The sequence below is a fragment of the Phoenix dactylifera genome, unplaced genomic scaffold (genome assembly GCF_009389715.1).
Source record: "Phoenix dactylifera cultivar Barhee BC4 unplaced genomic scaffold, palm_55x_up_171113_PBpolish2nd_filt_p 000451F, whole genome shotgun sequence".
Taxonomy (NCBI): Eukaryota; Viridiplantae; Streptophyta; class Magnoliopsida; order Arecales; family Arecaceae; genus Phoenix; species Phoenix dactylifera.
Window position 1 is genome coordinate 323,363 of NW_024067882.1, and position 17,639 is coordinate 341,001.

Here is a 17,639-nt window from a genome sequence, read left to right on the forward strand (position 1 = left end):
GTATAACTCTTAATGAGTCCGAAATCCAAGAGGCAGGAGCTTCCTTGCTAGCTTCCTTATTAGGACTCACCTATATGTGCAGTCGTGAGGCCGCGATTATGGAAAATGGGCGATTCCCTAAAAAGCACATGATAGATATCTGCGCATGGCCATAACAGCGCAACCCGCTTAGAACCCAGATCGGGCTATATTATGTGTGTTGTTGATTTAATCTGAGCCATGGACCGAGGTTCAAGGTTAAGACCACCTTGGCTCCACAGATGTAATTAATTGTTACTAAGTGAAGGTTCAAACCGAAAAGTACCTACACCTATTACATAATATAAGATATCCAGCATTTTATTTTGATTTTAAAATTATTTAAATTTTTGTGGGGGATTGTTAGGAAAAATTTAAATGCGCACACGGCCCGAAATTTGGCCGCGTGCGCGTTTGAGAAAAAGGTAACGCCAGCGGGCGTTACGCATTTGAAAACGGACGCGTTTGAAAACGCGTCCGCAAAAGACCAAATTGCCCCTGTAAAAACCCCTATTTAAACCCCTTGATTTCATCTCTTTGTTAATACGAAAAATTTGAGAAAAATAGTGGAAAAAAATTCTGGAAAAAATTCTTCTTCCTCTTAGCCACTTCCAAATTTTGTTTTTACATTTTTATTCAGTTTATTTAGTTCTTTTCATTCCGTTCTTTACTGGATCTGCAAGTCCGATCGGGTTCGCTTTGACTTCTTCCGAGACGTGCCGAAGAAGAAGTTGTAGGGTCGTCGTATCTCCGAGAAGGATTGCCGGGAGATCCGTACGTGGGGGCAAATACTTCTTTGGGACAGCGTCTACGCGCTTCGACCTATCTTCAATCAGGCTACTTTCTTCTACTTTTGTTTTTAATTTAATATTAGTAGATTTGTAGGATTTGAAATTTTATGATATAAATTTATTAAATGCATAGATTTATTTTGTGCTAGAATAGATCTATTTTGCATTGAAATAGAATTATTTGGATGCCGAATAATATGCATGTATATTATTTCCTTTAAAATTTTTCATTAATTGAATTAATAGATTTATTGTTTATTTATATGATATATTGCTAACATATAGTAGTATATGGTGTGCTGTTATACATACGTTAGGATGCCTATTTTTTTACTAGCGATCATAAAAGAATTGATGAACAAATATTTTTAAAACCGGACCAGCCGACAAACCGGCAAGCTTCCGATTCTCAAGTTGATCGGTCAGGCCGCATTTCTTCCTCTCTTTTTTTCTAATTCTCCTCTCCCACTAATCTCGTAGGCAATCTAGAGAGCAAAAAAACATTCCTACCTTGACCCATTTTTGCCATCCTCTTTATCCTCTCTAGCATCATCTAATTTTTTGAAATCTAGGCGAGTTTTGACTACTCTTAAAATATTCTTTAAGCCGGACTACATAAGTAACTAATGGTCTGCTCTGATTTCCATAAGATTTTCCAAGCCACCAAGATGGTAGCTTGGTGGTAAGGAAACTTGGACTCCATCCGAGTTGTCCGGATTCGAAATTTACGGGTGTTGATTAAATTCGGAAACCGCATGCCCCATGTTCGGATGGCTCTATGTAGATATATTTTTTTCCATCAGTACTGAGATAGCGCTGGGGTGACGTACTCACACGTGAATGGTCCAGTGAAGTTTCACACGGGTTGGAGAGGGCACAAACTTGCAAAAGATTTTCCAAAAAAATTGTGATGAGCTATTGATCCCCCCAAAAAATATATTTTTTAAAAATATGAAAAATGATTAGTTATTTATGCAAAATTGCCTCCTTTTATGTGTTATTTTTTTTTAAGAAAAAGAGGAAAAGAAATTGCCTGATGATGTTCGGAGATGCTGACTGTTATCCTGAAACCTCAGGTTCATCCCCTCCGGCTCCGGGTGTCCTGTCTAAACTAGTCATGGCTTCCCTCGCCAGCCTCCGCCCCTTCCTCCTACTCCGCCGCCACCTCTGCACCACCGCCGCCGTCTCGCTCTTAAACCCCGCCGACCCCTCCACCACCGCCCCGCCCAAGTCGAAATCTCTTGCGGCTCTCTCCCTCCTCCAGTCCGAGAAGGACCCCTCCCGGATCCTCTCCATCTGCTGCGCCGCCGCCCTCTGCCCCGATTCCCACCCCGACCGCGCCGCGCTCTCCCTCGCCGTCTCCTCCCTCTCCGCCGCCGGGTCCCTTCCCTCCGTCCGCTCCCTCCTTGACGGCCTCCTCTCCTCCCCCACCTCCGACCACCTCCGCCCCCACATCATTGTCCTCTTCGGCCAGGCCGGCATGCTCCACGACGCCTTCCGCACCTTCAACGCCTCCGCGTCCCCCTCCATCCGATCCCTCAACGCCCTCCTCTTCTCTTGCATCCTCTCCAAGAACTACGCCCAAGTCGCCAGGATCTTCCGGGATTTCCCCTCTTCCTATGGTATCATCCCCAATCTCAACACCTACAACACTGTAATCAAAGCTTTTTGCGAATCGGATTCGTCGAGGACCTTCTATTCGATCTTGGATGAGATGGTTCGGATGAAAATTAAGCCAAATTTGACAACTTTTAGCATTTCGCTTGCTGGGTTTTACCGTGAGGAGCGATTCGATGATGTTAGGAGGGTTCTGTGGTTGATGAAGAAGCATAGGTGCCATCCGGGTCTTTCAGTTTACAATGTCAGGATGCAGAGCCTGTGCAAGCTCAAGAGAGCTACTGAGGCCAAGGAGTTGTTGAAGGAGATGCATTTGAGGAGGATGAAGCCAAATTGGGTCACCTATGACCATCTCATACTGGGTTTTTGTTTTGAGGGGGATTTAGAGGAGGCGAAGAGGTTCTTTACGGAGATGCATAGGAGAGGATTGGCTCCTGAGAGCAGTTGTTACTTTAGTCTGATATACTATCTCTGCAAAGGAGGGGACTTTGGAGCAGCGCTGGAAGTTTGCAGAAAGAGTATGGAGAGGAATTGGGTGCCTCGCTTCTCGATTATGAAGATGCTTGTGAATGGGCTTGTGAGCATTTCGAGGGTCGAGGAGGCTCGGGAAATTATTAAGAAGGTGAAGGAGAAGCTCTCAAGCAACATTGAGATGTGGGAAGAAGTGGAACATGGCTTGCCTCAGTAGCCTGCCAGGAAATTTTGAAAGGTATGCCTTGCTGTGAAGATATTTAGCAGTAGAATGAACACATAACCATTTTTCAACAGAATATTTCTTTTTATGCAGCAATTACTGTTTGAAAGATAAAATATTGGTTAATTGAGTTTATAGGAACGAAATGATCATGAGGAACTTCCTTTTTGTTGTAGGTATTCTTTTCCTGTTTCATAAATATTGTATTTTCTTAGAGTTGTTTTAGAGTATGAAAGTTTTTTGAAAGATAAGGGAAAGCTTAGGCGTCTAATTCATTTAGTGAATATTACAAGTTATACTGCTTAACTGTTTATTTGCTTGATTTATTTTGATCACACTACATTTAAGGGATTGGCTGATTCAAACTTGATTGCTCTGAGCATTACCTCATGGTTGTTTTTTTTCCCTGATCAAGTGTAAAGGTTAGACGTGAGATATTGCCAATGCTTGTGCAGACGGATTCTAAGAGTTAATGGTCACAAATTTTTAGCCTTTAGATTGGTTATTTTGCCATTGATTTTCATTTTTAGTGGGTTTTCTGGTTAAATGGTGGCGATTAAAAGGTTAGAGATTAATTTTTAGGGTTAGATGAGTTTCTAAAAGACAACAAAATAAGTTAATTGTTAAATAAGGAAATTAATTTGGTGGAGCCCACTGAGAGGCCAGTAGTAGAAGAAAAGAGAACTTAGATGGTGGATGGGGTGTTTATATGCCCCTCAGCCTCAATAATCTCTCTTCTCTATCTTATTTCTCTTGGATTAGCCAATGTAACGGTCATATAGCCCTTCTAGAAGGTGCTTCATAGAGTTTTATGCATTAAAGTATCCTATGCTTTTTGTGGATGAGGATTGAGTATTTGAAAATGTTATGAAGCTTTTATTGTTCTTTAAAGCCATAGATACCTTCTTTTCCTCTTCTTCGCCTTCAAACATTTATGCGTAAGTACCCATCCAAAACATCTTCTGCATCGAGACTTCATATGTTGCTCTTCTCCATGATCTTCCCCTGCTCCTGTAGCATGCTCTTCTTCATTTACTTCTCCATGCTGTTCTAGTATAGTTTTTCACCTTTCTGCTGATTTTCCCTCTCTTTTTATGGTTATTCTCCCCTCCTCTCCGTTTCATTTTGGCATTGGTATTTCCTTCTTTTTCTCATTGGTATCTCCCCCATCGCCAATGGTTTACTTTAGCTTTTCTCTCTTGGGGCAACCAAGGTTTCTACTAAGGAAGATCTTTTGCAAAAGTTTTCAAGGGCTTCTTTGTCAACCTGCTTCTCAAGGTGTCACTCTCGAAGAAGATTGTGTTGTTTAAAACAAAGACTAGAGGCATTCCTTGGTTGCCAAAGTTATCACTAATAGAGCTGTTCATCTTCCAGCTCTCGTTCTTCCTCGCTGAAGGCTTGAAAACCATTGTTGATGTGGAGGCAAAGATCTTGAACTGATCTGGTCATGTAATAGCAATTTTGAACTGTTCATGGAAGACTGTTTGAACTGCCTACACTACTTTGTTCATTTACAGATATCTGATGTTGTTCGGCAGCAGAACTCCAGAGCTCATTCTCTTGCAATATTTTCTTTTAATCAGAATATTCAACATCTTGTGATTATCCTCCTGAATTTCCTTCATTGCTGCAATGCTCTTGTACTTTTTTCTTTATCAGAAATTAAAATTACTTATGGGCTTACTTAAAAGAAACATTTATGTTTGTCTACCCATCTTCTTCCTCCTTTCCCTCGCTCTTGTCATTAATATTCCTATGCTTTCAGAGGCCTATTGCTATGATCTACAAGATTTCAGATCACATCTAGATTTTAGTTCAATAGCAAAAAGACTAATTGCAGCCTATATATGTAAAGGGATTGCTTTGGTTGCTATTTGATTGCAGATTTGAGATGTTAGTGAGTGTGGAGGAACATGAACATAATTGACAACATTAATTTTGAAGATCTCAAATTGCTATTTTGATGAAGGATCTGAAGGAATATGAATATATCCATCAACATGCAGACAAATTTCAAAATTTCAATCTGATGATCTCATGCAGGACAACCTAAAGGGAAACACTTGATGTGGAGTCCTAAGATGATGCAGTTGCATGAAAATCGATAGATGATATTAAAGTGGAATATTAATTATAAAATCAGCACTGACATGGAATAAGATTTTAGGTACAAACTATCACCAAGTAAAGAATCTAATAGGCAATGCAAATGAGTTAACATGACCTATTTGATGCTTCTGAGTGGAAGGGCGATTATCAGATTAACATTATTCAAGAAAATAACTTACCGATCTACAGAAGAAAACTAATAGCGATGGAGAAATCTGGAAGATTCCTATTTGATGGAGGTTGTTCAGCTTTGGATGGTCTCCTCTATGCATGGAGAAGTCCTTTTCAATCCCAATCGGCAGGCTATGTTGATGCAAGAGCAGTGGAGCCAACCATTTTGGATCAACCCATTTGAGATCACGCTATATATTTAATCCAAATGGGAGTCTAAAAATCAAGTAATAAAAGTCTATTGAAACAACATCTATTAGATATTTAATAAATTGTGGTTAAATTTTAATTGTTTTGGTTCTTCAATACATCTTTTAGAGTTTCTAAAATTTGGTTCATGTGTTGCTTGGAGTTTGTAAAAGTAACTATTGTTTGTGTCATTTAGAAAGTTGTAATATTAAGGCTAGGTAGTAGAGAAAGTGATGTAGCTCCTCAAAAGACTGGAGATTGCAAGTTTTAACCAGTATTAATTTGGTTTCAGATCGGAAGTTAGATCTGAATTCAAAATCCTTGAATCTGTTCTTTCAACTGCTGGTATATTCAGCCTCTCATCTGATCTCAGATCTGTCTATCGATGATAATCTGTCTTTTAGCTGCAGCATTTAGCATAGTAGACTGAGAAGATAGTAGAAAAGAGGGAGAAATAATAGAATAGATGAATAAGAAGATAGGGAGAAGAAAGAAGGCCTACAGCCTCTTGTAATCTCAAAATAACTCACATGCAAATTCCCAGAGACCTCCTTAAGCAGCAGGCTTTAACTCTTTTAAGGAGATTTGACCAATCACCGATTCTAGTTTGTAGGACTCTTTTAAATAGAAAATAAATAGACTCTAAACTGCTACGTAGAAGCCCTATCAGATGATCGCTAGCTGGTCAAAATTTGACAGCAGATATGACTCCTGACCAAGAAAAGGAACTAGAGAACTATGACTAAAATACCCGAATAAGTTCTGCTACTGTTCACAGGACCGTAGCGTGAAGAATAGCTAGGGTACTATTAGGTTCAATTAGGCTTTTTTGCTTCACCAATTCACTTCTGTTGCACATAGGCTTGTCCTTGAGCTTGAGTAGATTTGCTTGATTTCCCTCCTGGATACAAGCCCAATATGCCTTTACCTTGATGAAGTGCTGTTTTGCTGGCTATTCTTGATTTCTTCTTCTTGTTGGAAGTCACAACTGGTGGAAGTAGGTTGGAGAGTCAACTATGTCATTTGTAGATAAAACTGTGGTGCTGGCTTCTGCATCGTCCTGAGCACCATAGTCGCACGACAATGTTCACCCCAATAGAGTACGAGTAGCAACATGGGAACTGCATCACTTTCTCTGTATAGCCATTCTCAATTAAAGAGCTAACCAAACATTACTGTTTCACAACAAGATGCTCATGGTCATTAGGCCTTGTCGATAGGGATGTTCTTTGTGCTCTCTTCAAGTTCTCCTCAACCAAATCGATGGGGACCATATTTTCTGTATTTGCATCATCAAAGATGAGATAGCAGTCTTCCTTTGCATGTCATGTGCATTTTGAAGATGGTGGACGTCTGCCAATCATGATTAGGTTTGCTTCTGTGCATGAATGACCTTATGTATGAAAGACATCTCATCTCTAGTATCTTCTTCAAGTGTCACACATACATAAAGAACCTCTTTCTCTTCTTCTTCCTCAATACTTTGCATCTCTGGGATTTGTTTCATCCGGTATCAACTTTTTCTTAAGATATACTCAAAATATGTCCAGGTCCTGCACAATGATTACACCTGATGCTCTCTTTCTTGGCCGATCATCTGAATTTTTTGGAATTGTCCTTTGGAACTGTCTTTATAGTGATAGATCCTGTTTCAACTGAAGGGCCTTAGTTGTGGAATTAACTAAGAGTCTATTGCTGGCTTCCAATCACTATTCATTGATTTACTTCTCATCAATTTGCAAGCCATTTGAAAAGCTTCTTCCATTATCCAAACTTGAACAGTCATAATCTCATGCTGTATAGATTGCTCCAGACTTGCATGATTAACAAGCTACGAGGACATCTTTTGACTCATAAATCCCAGTACTGGTTATCAAGTAAAAAAGAAAAATTGGGAAACTTACAGCGACACCCCTTCAACTTTTCACAATTTACACTTACACCCCAAAACTTCTAATATTTTCAATTAAACTCCATAACTTAGGTTTTGGTTGCAATGTGGCCTTGTTGTCCATCTCCATGAGAATTCATGAACATGTAATTGTCATGTGAGATAAGTTTAGACAAAATTCCATCTATATTCTTGTCCTCTGGATTAGAAGAGGAATTGTGTTTTGGCGAGAATAGAAGGCGATCACGTAGCGATCATGTAACTCGTTCCGTTCCTCATTTTTTCCTTTTCTGAGCAGGGGCTTCCCAATTCAGTTGAGTCCAGTCAAGAGAGAGAAGAGGAGAGAGCAGAGGGAGAAGAGAGGAGGAGCGAGCGGAGGGAGAAGAGAGGAATCTGAAAATCGTCTATGGCTTTAAGCATGAAGTTCGCCCAAAGCTCCGGCCAAAGTTTCCGCCAAATCCTTTTTGTTTTCTGCAGTTGTGGGTTGAGAGCACCATTGAAGCCTCATGGACCACAGCCAAATCTCGGATTCAGTTCTATGGGTGTTCCATCTATGAGGTAAGGAGTTTGCTGCATTTAACTAATTTTCTAAGCAATAACTATCACAAATGTCTTAAATATAGTAAAGTAGACAAGAAGAGAATGTGGATTTTTTCAATGGCATGATCCTCCATTCACCATGTTCCATAGAGGTGATCAACAAGTAGATGCAGAAAAATGAGAATTTGGAGAATGAGATCCAAGCTTGCTGATGGAGGAAAAAATACTTGACATGGTGCCTAGTTTCTTCCTAGATGGTCACTGGAGGTTTGTTGGCATCGAAATGGAGCGCCAGGAAGTGGGATGGGAGGGTTAATATAAAGGTTTTCATCCCATAAGTAGCTGTAGATGTAGCAGTCAGAGGAGGGGCCAAATGTAATTTTTTTAAAGTTTTGGGGTACTATAAACTTATGGGATCTGTTTGTAATATTTTAAGAATGCAGTGAATGAGAATGTGTGCGTTCTGGTACTAACTATATTCTTAACTCTGATGTCTAAAGACAAGAACAACGTGTTATGTCTTTTCTGACACCGTGAAATCACATTTCAGCCGTTAGCGAACCCAGGTTGCTTTTGGAGCCCATATATATATATATAGTAAATTTTTGGGGTCTAAGTGTTATTATTGTAAATTTTTAGCATTGGTCTATAATATTTTAAGAATGTAGTGAATGGAGATACTTGCTATCTGGTGCTAGCCATATCCTTAGCTCTCATGTTTATAATGCTTTTTACATAGTAGAATCACATTTCAGCCACTAAAGTTGATATTTAATGGCACTAACCATCTAATACTCAAGCTAATGCCTAAGGGCATTACAATTGATGCTGAAGGGTATGGAATCACATTTCAGTTAATGGAACGAGGCTAGTGAATGACTTAAGCTGCTGATATTTAAGTTTCAGCGATACAAATGAAATAAACTTAACATTTTGCAAACCAAGCTGCTGAAACATAAGTTGATATTTAAATCCTAAAAATTCTGTAAACCAAGTCAAGCTGCTGAAAGTGTCACATTCAATTGAAATAAAACTAGAAGTGCCATATTCAATTGAAACAAAACTGAAAGTATCGCATTCAACTGAAACAAATAGCTGAAAGTGTCACATTCAATTGGAACAAAAGTATAAGATTTAGCTGTGCCATCACATTTAACCGAAACAAAAGTCTCACAAGACAAATAGTTGAAACAGAAGGGTCGCAGTTCACATTCACCATTACATGAAGGCATCACATTCACCATTACATGAAGGCATCACATTCACCGTTACATTCAGCTGTGCCGTTAACCAAAAACAAAAGTATCACATTTCACATTCACCAATACATGAAAGTGTTATATTCACCATTACATTCAGCGGTGCCATAAACCAGAAACAAAAGTATCACATTTCACATTCACCATTACATGAAAGCGTCACATTCACTATTACATTAAGTTGTGCCGCAAACCAAAAGTATCATAAAGTGTATCAAAAGGTATCAAATGGTATCACAGAGTGTGCCATTCAGCTGTACAAAATGGTATTAGAAAAAAAAAAAAAATGGTACAAAGGAGTATCAAATCCTCCATGGCTTACAAAATGCTCTACCTCCTTCCTTGAAAACATGATAGCTACTGCTGAATGGCAACAGAGGTTTTCGGTGAGATCAAACTTCCAACAGCCAAATATCTCCTTTCTAAGAACTACAAAAGTATCATCTGGATGATCAACCTCGAAATTGCCCCATCACCCTATGTAATGTGGCAATCCATGGCATGCAGCTTAGCTAACTCAACTTTTTTCTGGATTTTAGGACATATTGGACCCAATACCTCTGCAAAGCCTGTGTCTTAGCTTGGAAGCGTTGCATAAGAAGCTTTCTTATAGTCTCTAGTAAAGTTATTATAGGCCTGTCCCTAGCTTCCATGATATAACTATTGAAACATTCACATATGTTGTTCAAAATCATATCACACCTATAAAAAATTTATACAACAAAGCAACAAAGGTTAGTACAATATGATTGGTGAGGCCAATATGCTAAGGGATACAATTAAAAAAGCCTCACACTTTGGTTTGCTGAATGCATGTCTACAGCACGAAGATAAATCCTGACTAAGCAACCATTCAGTGGCGTTTGCATTCAAATCAGCCATAGCTTTCATTTTAACCAAAATTCAGGGACAGTGCATGCCCTTGCTGCTACATACGGTTTATCTTTAAAGTTTCTGCCCTTCCACTGCTTGCTAAAGTTGGCATGTAAATGCCTCGCACAAAACCTATGATTAGCATTTGACATGATGGAGTTAAAGGTCTCCACTACATAACAAACCAAAACAAAGGTTAGTACTTTATAATTGGTGAGGCTAATATGATAAAAATGAATAACTAAACCTCAACTTCTGCCTATCTGATATGACATCCATCCTTTTTTTTGCACCATCCCTATATCTCCCAAAAGATTGGTAATAAGCCAACTCCAGTTGTCCTTGTTCTTGGCCTACACCACTTGCCCACGCAATGTGAAATATGTCATCATTCCCATCTCCCAATAGATACCAAACCCTTTAACACTCCAGTTGGCATCAGACTTGATATCCACCATGTACTTCCGACTAAGTCGTCTGGAGTTCATATTGTGGTTTTTAAAATGCTTGCCACAATTGAGTAGGCTGAAATTTCTTGATTTGATATGTCTCTACTTTTTGAGGGGAGAGGCATGGATCCTCCACCCAAAATTCTTCTTGCACATTACGGTGACTCTGGCCCTTTTGTAAACATAGTCAAAGCCTCTTGTATCAAATATTGCCTAGGTGCCTTCCTAAATACATGCACTGAAGCAAAAACATGCCAAACTTCAGCCATATAGGCCTGCCAAAATCAATTTCCCCATTGAACTCGGAAGAACTAGAATGCTCCAAGCCTTCTCCTTTTGAAGAGCTACAGAAGCTTTTAACGTTGTCGCTATCAGGTGACTCAGATTTCCTACCAATCAACTCATCATCTGCTTGTCTAGTTTCTTCCTTACTTTGTCCTCCAATTTCTTCTCCGTGTTGCTTCTAGACCTCTATCTCGGCAATGGAGTCATCAACATAATACTCAAAGAGGTCATCACCCTCCTCATCACTTTTCTCGAAGTCACTCAAGGACAAGTCACTGCCACTGCCACTATTTTCTTGCACTTCTTGTAGAGGTCTCTTACAAGGCCTTCTTCCCTGTTCATGTGTTACCTCACGTCCTTCCTCTTCAATATTCGCATTTGCTAAACTCTTCTCTTCCGTAGAATGCTTTAGAAACCTATCTTGTGGTGCAACATGATGAGCACCAGCTGCTTCTTCGTCCTGCTGGGTGGATGAGAGCGCGAGAGTTTCCTCCACTAGATCCAAATCAATTTCATCCACACCATGCTCCACGTATACTGCTATGTTGCTTAGGCTTCTGTATCCTCCATCATCTTCAACTCATCCATATCATTATTAAGTGTCCTTGGTCTCTCTTCTATTGACTGCCCAATGAGTATATAATACAACTATTCAATCTTCTGGTGACTGAGATCCTTGGTCTAGTTCTCTATCTCAGTCATGCTCATCTCATCTCAGTCACAATTGTCATAGTACTTGACAGTCCCACCCACAAACTGCATTGTGGGGAGAAACAAAGGCAACCTCCATGGTGGATCTCCAAAGTGAAAAGCTCAAAAGCCTTGCTGCATTCATACTAAAACAGTGTTAACAGATATGGAAGCCAAGTGCGCAATGCCATGCAGTCATGTGGGCAATGCCATGCAATCATGTGGTCATATGGTGATAAAGCCATAAAGTCTAACATAAACAATCATGTGGTTCCCAATCATATGGTCCGCAATCTATCTCTTCTTATGAGATCATGAACTCAATTGAAAAGTATGGGTTATTTAACTAGAAGTCAACTTATTGTGTATGCTTATAATACTGCAGATTGATGTTACTTAACCTAGTAGCACATTGATTGAGGAATCTTAGAAAGATAGCACCTTGATTATGCAACTTTTGAGGGATAATCTCACCTCGTGGATCTCTGACATTCTATAGGATGAAGATAATAGTTTGTTGCGGGGATTGTGCTCCCTGCAGGTTCTTATTTGTTAGATCAGTACAATGAAGATAAGGCTTTTCTATCTCCCAACTAGGAAATAAGGGTGAACATTAACTACGAAGATAGGGCTCCAATTTTTAAAACTATCACATATTCAAATAGTCTAAACAACAAACCGAGCAATAATTAAATGCAGATATACAAAACCTAGAATCTTCTTACCTATTTGAGGGTTTCGGGAATAGCCTTTGACTAGAGCACGTCGGCAAACTAGTGGGGCACAACTTCCACCTCGGTTGTGGAGATGGAAGGAGTGGGAGGAGGTTATCTATTAGGGAGAGGGATGGAGTCGAAATGGAGAAGGAAATGAGAGCACGCAGAGATGGAGGAGGGCTTAGTTAGGCTGAGAGGGTTGTGCATCGGATGCTTGTCCAGAATGGAGGGGGAAAGCAGAGGGATAGATTGGGTGCCTTGTCGGAATGGAGGATGAAATAGTAGGGATTGGTGGGGCATTGGCAGTGATTTTGCCCCTAAATTGAATTTTAAAATCCAAGGGTACATTAGTCATTTCGCATTAGAGCTCGGGTGGACATCTAGGGTACATTGCAAACAATTTGTAACTCTTAGGGTCTAATTGAAAAAATTAGAATATTTGGGGTATAAGTAGATCTCACTCGCAAGATGCTATGGAAAAACTGAAGGGGTGCCTCTATAATTTTTTAAGAAAAAATTGTATGTACTCTAAAACAATCTTATCCTTTTGAGCGTGCATAATCCATCGGTGAAAATGTACAGTGCGATATCTGTTTCTTCTCAGCCCATGTAGCTACTTCTTTAAACCTCCTATTGAGTTCTCTTTGTCATCCACACCACATATAAGTTGCACCTTTCAGCTTTGTTGTTGCAAATTGCACTTTTCTTTCACTCAGTTAGTGCCAATTAAAGATATTGTCACAACTAGACAACCAATCAAAGAAAACTCACGGGTCCATAGTTACCTGAAAATCAGGCACATCCAACACTACACCCTTATTAGGCATGTTGCAATGCTTGACAATTCATGCATACATCGCTACATGATGTGGCTTTCCAATTGAGAAATTTTCATTTATGTGTTCGCTGATCCAAATTTTTGCAATGTGCTACTTGTTATCCATGCACTTCAAACTCATATTTTTGCTTTCCCTGATTTTAGAAGGTTCTAAATTGCTGGCTTATGATATTATTATCAGCATATGACTGATTTTGGGAAGAGAAATTAGCTTATTTGTTTCCCCAATATTTGAATCAAAAGTAGATTTTTCTGGAATATCCGAGGGCTGTTTTCCAATTGCATCATGGGGCTTAATATGGACATTATTTCCAATTTTGAAGAAGAGGGCTAATCTGAATTACCTTTGTCCAATTGCTTTAGGATTTCCATAACTTCATCAAATCATTCGTCCATCTTGTCAATCCCTTGCTCCATATTATCCATCTGCAACGTAGTTGCTTCTAGTCACTGCTGCATATTGCCTATTTTTGGCCCCAATTTCTCTAGTGCATCCTCATGTTGTTGCAGTCTCATCACATTCTGCCTTATCAACCATTGCTGCTGCTTTTGAATGAACTGTCAGTGTAGGATCTCCTGATGCTCTATTTCCAATTCTGATGTGGCCTATTGGAGGATTGTAGACTGCAAGGTTTAAACCAGCAGTAATTTGATTTCAAATCCAAAGTTAGATCTGGATCTGAACTCAAACTTGAATCTGTTCTTTCGATTGATGGTATAAACAGCCTCAGATCTGATCCCTTATCCCTTATTCAATGATAATTCTGTTTTTGTTTTTCTTTCTGGTTACGGATAATTCTGCTGCTTGGCAGCAATATTTAGCACAGTAGTGTGAGAAACATGTTGAAGAGAGTAGGAGAGAGAGATAAGTATAAAAATTGATGAATAAGAAGATAGGGACAGGAAACAAGGCCTGTAGCCACTTTTAATCTCAAAATAACTCATGTATAAATTCCCAAAGACCTCTCTAAAGAGCCAGCTACAAACTCTTCTAATGATGCTTGACCGGTCACTGATTTTACTTTCATTAGGACATATTGAAATAAGAAATAAACTGACTGTGATCCCCTTTGGATAAGCACCAGCCAGCCTATAAATTTTATTGCATGTAAGACTCCTAACCAAGAAATAAAGACTATAATATTACAACTAAAATGCCCAAAAATAATCCTGGTTATGGCTCATGGTGCTATAGCAGGAACAGTACCCATGATCAGTAGCTAGAGTACTGATGGAAGTCATTGGGCTTCTTTGCTGCACTAGAAGCAAATGGTTAGTGAATCAGTGAAGAATGAAGAATTGTTATATTTGAGCTATCATTTAGTGGGCTCTAGCCCTAGATTTCACTGCTTTCCTTTGCTCTTTTCCGCTTCTTTGCTGCACTAGAAGCAAATGGTTAGTGAATCAGTGAAGAATGAAGAATTGTTATATTTGAGCTATCATTTAGTGGGCTCTTTTCTCCTCTTTTTTGTAAGTGTTTGAATGCCTAGAAATCTGGCTGATTTGAGTTAATTTGTTTTATTCTATATCATTTTTGTGAAGCCATATGAGCCATGTTCATTTTGAGGTCATTCAATTTATATGTACATGAAATGGCTGTTGACATATTGTTAAATGTATGACATATTATCCTATTTTTAAAATCTGTATGATTCACTATTGTTCTAATTTCTTGCATTCTGTTTATTCGTGGGAAGCTCATCTCCCTTAATAAGAAGGTTGACTATGTTTATCAACTGACCTTTCTGAATATTTAACCCCTGAGAAAACAAAGAAAGTTATCTGATTTGATTTAAATATATATTTTTTTAATTCCATTCAAACAGTAAAGAACAAAGCAATGAAGTAGGGTTCTGACTAAACTTATAAATTTGGTTCTCTAAAACTCGCGTTTTATAAAAATGACTTCCATAATATGTGACAGCCAAGTAACTCCTTTAAAAATGACTTCCCCTTGTCCTTACCCTTCCCTTCAATTTGATTAAAACATGTATTTTATTTACTTTCTCACTGATTCTACATCACCCTATGCACACAGCATTTCCACATGCTCCTCTAATTTCATGTGATCCATCATTCTTAGGTGGTATTATGTCTCTGCTGGTGGCATCATCAAACATGCCCTGAAGTTGAATAAGATTTGGCAGGAACATCTTTATTTTTTGAAGATTTCACTCTCATGAAAAGCCTTGGAGGAGGTAGATGTGATATGCCTTCTGCCTCTTCAAACAGATGATAAATGACCGTGATAATTTGAATCAATCAAAGCTCTCCTGGCAGAGCCACATGCTGCTATCATGATCCAGAGACACCATTTTCTGAAATCCATTAGGATAACAAACAAGTGCTTTCGGTAATCTAGGGCCTTTATCTTTCAAGGAGAGCATTATAGATAGCAACACATCATTTCGATGCTCTAAGACCTTGTGGGTACATGGAATAAAGGGTACTCTGAGCCATTGATTTTGACCTCCAAGGAAGGAAGCCTTTACCTTCCTTCATAGAGCATAGCAAGTCACCTGTCCAGGACCTGCATCTCCACTATCTGCAATCCCCTGGCCCCCTTGGCATCTGCATGCCAATCTTGTGCGGGCTGAATAAGCGATTCAGTTGTCTGGACTTTAGACCATGAAACATTTGTTGACTGGATCACTTCACTCTTCCTGGCATCAATAAAGGGATGGAAATGCATTTCATGAAAGCTAAGCTGAAGATGCCAGAAAACCGGTGGATGCATCAACATGACGCCAATGGTCAATCCAATATCGAGAGGTTATTATTATTTGGGTGGTGATTATAGAAGAAAATTGCAGCTGATTCTGCTTGTTGATCACACCCAGCAGATGTATCTTATTACAGTCCCTGTCCAATTACTGCTTGATGGAAGTTGATAAGAAAATTTTTCAGGGCTACTCATCATTGGGACAAAAGCATAATCTTTTAGGATGTCAAGACTTGGTTTAAAATTGGATCTGAATTTTCAGGTGGTCAACTGGTTCTGTTAACAAAGTTGTCCACAGTTGTTGCAAGACACATGGGTTTAAGTCTCACCTGCAGCCCTGAAAAATTTGTTTTCTCAATAAATTGGGTGGGGGATAGAAACCTCCTTCCATTCGATAAAAAAAGGTTTTCAATTCAGCACATATCTGAACATGTCAGTAACTTTGATCATTTGAGCCAAAACCAATATTGGTACATATCCTTGTTAGAGGCTCTTTTAGAGAACCTTGGTCATGTTCTTTGAATTTAAAATAATAATTCTGGAAATGAATATAGATTAAAATTCTTTGTTACATATCTTGAGTTAGACGTATGCATTTTGTTATAACATAGATATTGGTAATGATTTAACATATTGGAGATGTTTCGTTACTGAAATTGCATAGGAAGAAAAGAATTGTAGCATTAAGAATGATTTCAAAAGTATTGCATTTCTAAAGCATCATCTAATTAAAGAGAGGGTACGTACATAAAAGATTTTAAGGCCTATACCTTCCTAAACATAACTGAAAGTTGCACATTGTTAAGGTGGCATGCATAGGTACTAGTTTTTCGTTCCAGTTTTTGAGGTGCCCATGTTGATGATAATGGTAAGGATAATAACATGCTGATAGTCAACGCTAATTGTAATGTCACATTCCATATTCTGAGAGAGACATGTCATCATATTCTCATAGGGCAAATTGGTGTCCTCTGTTCTGAAGTTTATAACTGCCATATTGTTCTGAAGTTCATTAGCTCTAGTTTACTATCATTAAGCATGCATGTTGTATACCTAGACTCTCATGCACCTAATCCAACCTTTCCTCCCAGGATTGCTTAAGCATGCTCACGAGAAACTAAGTATTTAAATGTTTATCCATAATAAACCTTGTTGACATTTTTGTTGTAGCTCTTGGATTAGGTGACCAACAGAATGGATGAATCTCGTTGGTTAAGTCACTGAAGGAACTGAAGTTGTATCTTATAGATATAATCATTTGGGTTATTATGTTGCTTTATTAGGCCACTACTTTTTATGTGTGGTGAAGACAAATATCTTGATGAACTGGCTTTCTTGTGAGCTTTTGACCCGGGATTTAAGCAGAGGACACAATAGACAAAAGATGCAGGGGTAGTTTCAAGTAAATGATCCATGCTTGACTTGAAGGACATCATCTGAACCATGTTCTAGAGCCATTTGTTTGGTGAGACTCTGAAGGTCAGGCGTATGGTAGATTGGATGCCTATTGACTCATTTGACCCCCCCCCTCAACATAGTTTGCAGTAGTCTCAAGAGAATTTAAAAGTGTTCATTTCCAGGAAGGATCTTTTAGGAATCTGATTAAGTAGCTTATATATGTAACATCTCACTACACCAAATCTGCTTGCTCCTTGAACTCATACTTTACATTTTCTTTTACTTTCAATCAGTCTTTGGTGGAATATTTCTTAGTTAGATAATGATTTAGGAACGACTCTTGTTTAGTTAATCATAAGCATTCACTGTTAGGTAAAACTCGGCATATG

At 38.9% G+C, this 17,639-nt stretch overlaps 1 protein-coding gene across 3 annotated transcripts; it reads left to right on the forward strand.

Moving 5' to 3' along the window:
* The first annotated feature begins 1,837 nt into the window (after positions 1-1,837).
* LOC113463634 (pentatricopeptide repeat-containing protein At1g61870, mitochondrial-like) lies at positions 1,838-16,280 on the forward strand. Of its 3 annotated transcripts, XR_005508305.1 has the most exons (3): positions 1,841-3,135; positions 7,779-8,038; positions 8,171-8,493. XR_005508305.1 is itself a non-coding variant. In XM_039118942.1 (2 exons), exon 1 carries the CDS (start codon positions 1,846-1,848, stop codon positions 3,112-3,114), a length of 1,269 nt encoding a protein of 422 aa, XP_038974870.1. In that variant the 5' UTR covers positions 1,838-1,845; the 3' UTR covers positions 3,115-3,135; positions 15,214-16,280. The 3 variants fall into 3 exon arrangements, 2 of the variants coding, with proteins under 2 accessions (XP_038974870.1, XP_038974869.1); XM_039118942.1 differs by lacking the exons at positions 7,779-8,038; positions 8,171-8,493 and adding an exon at positions 15,214-16,280 and having other exon boundaries at positions 1,838-3,135; XM_039118941.1 differs by having other exon boundaries at positions 7,779-8,493.
* The last annotated feature ends 1,359 nt before the right edge of the window (positions 16,281-17,639 follow it).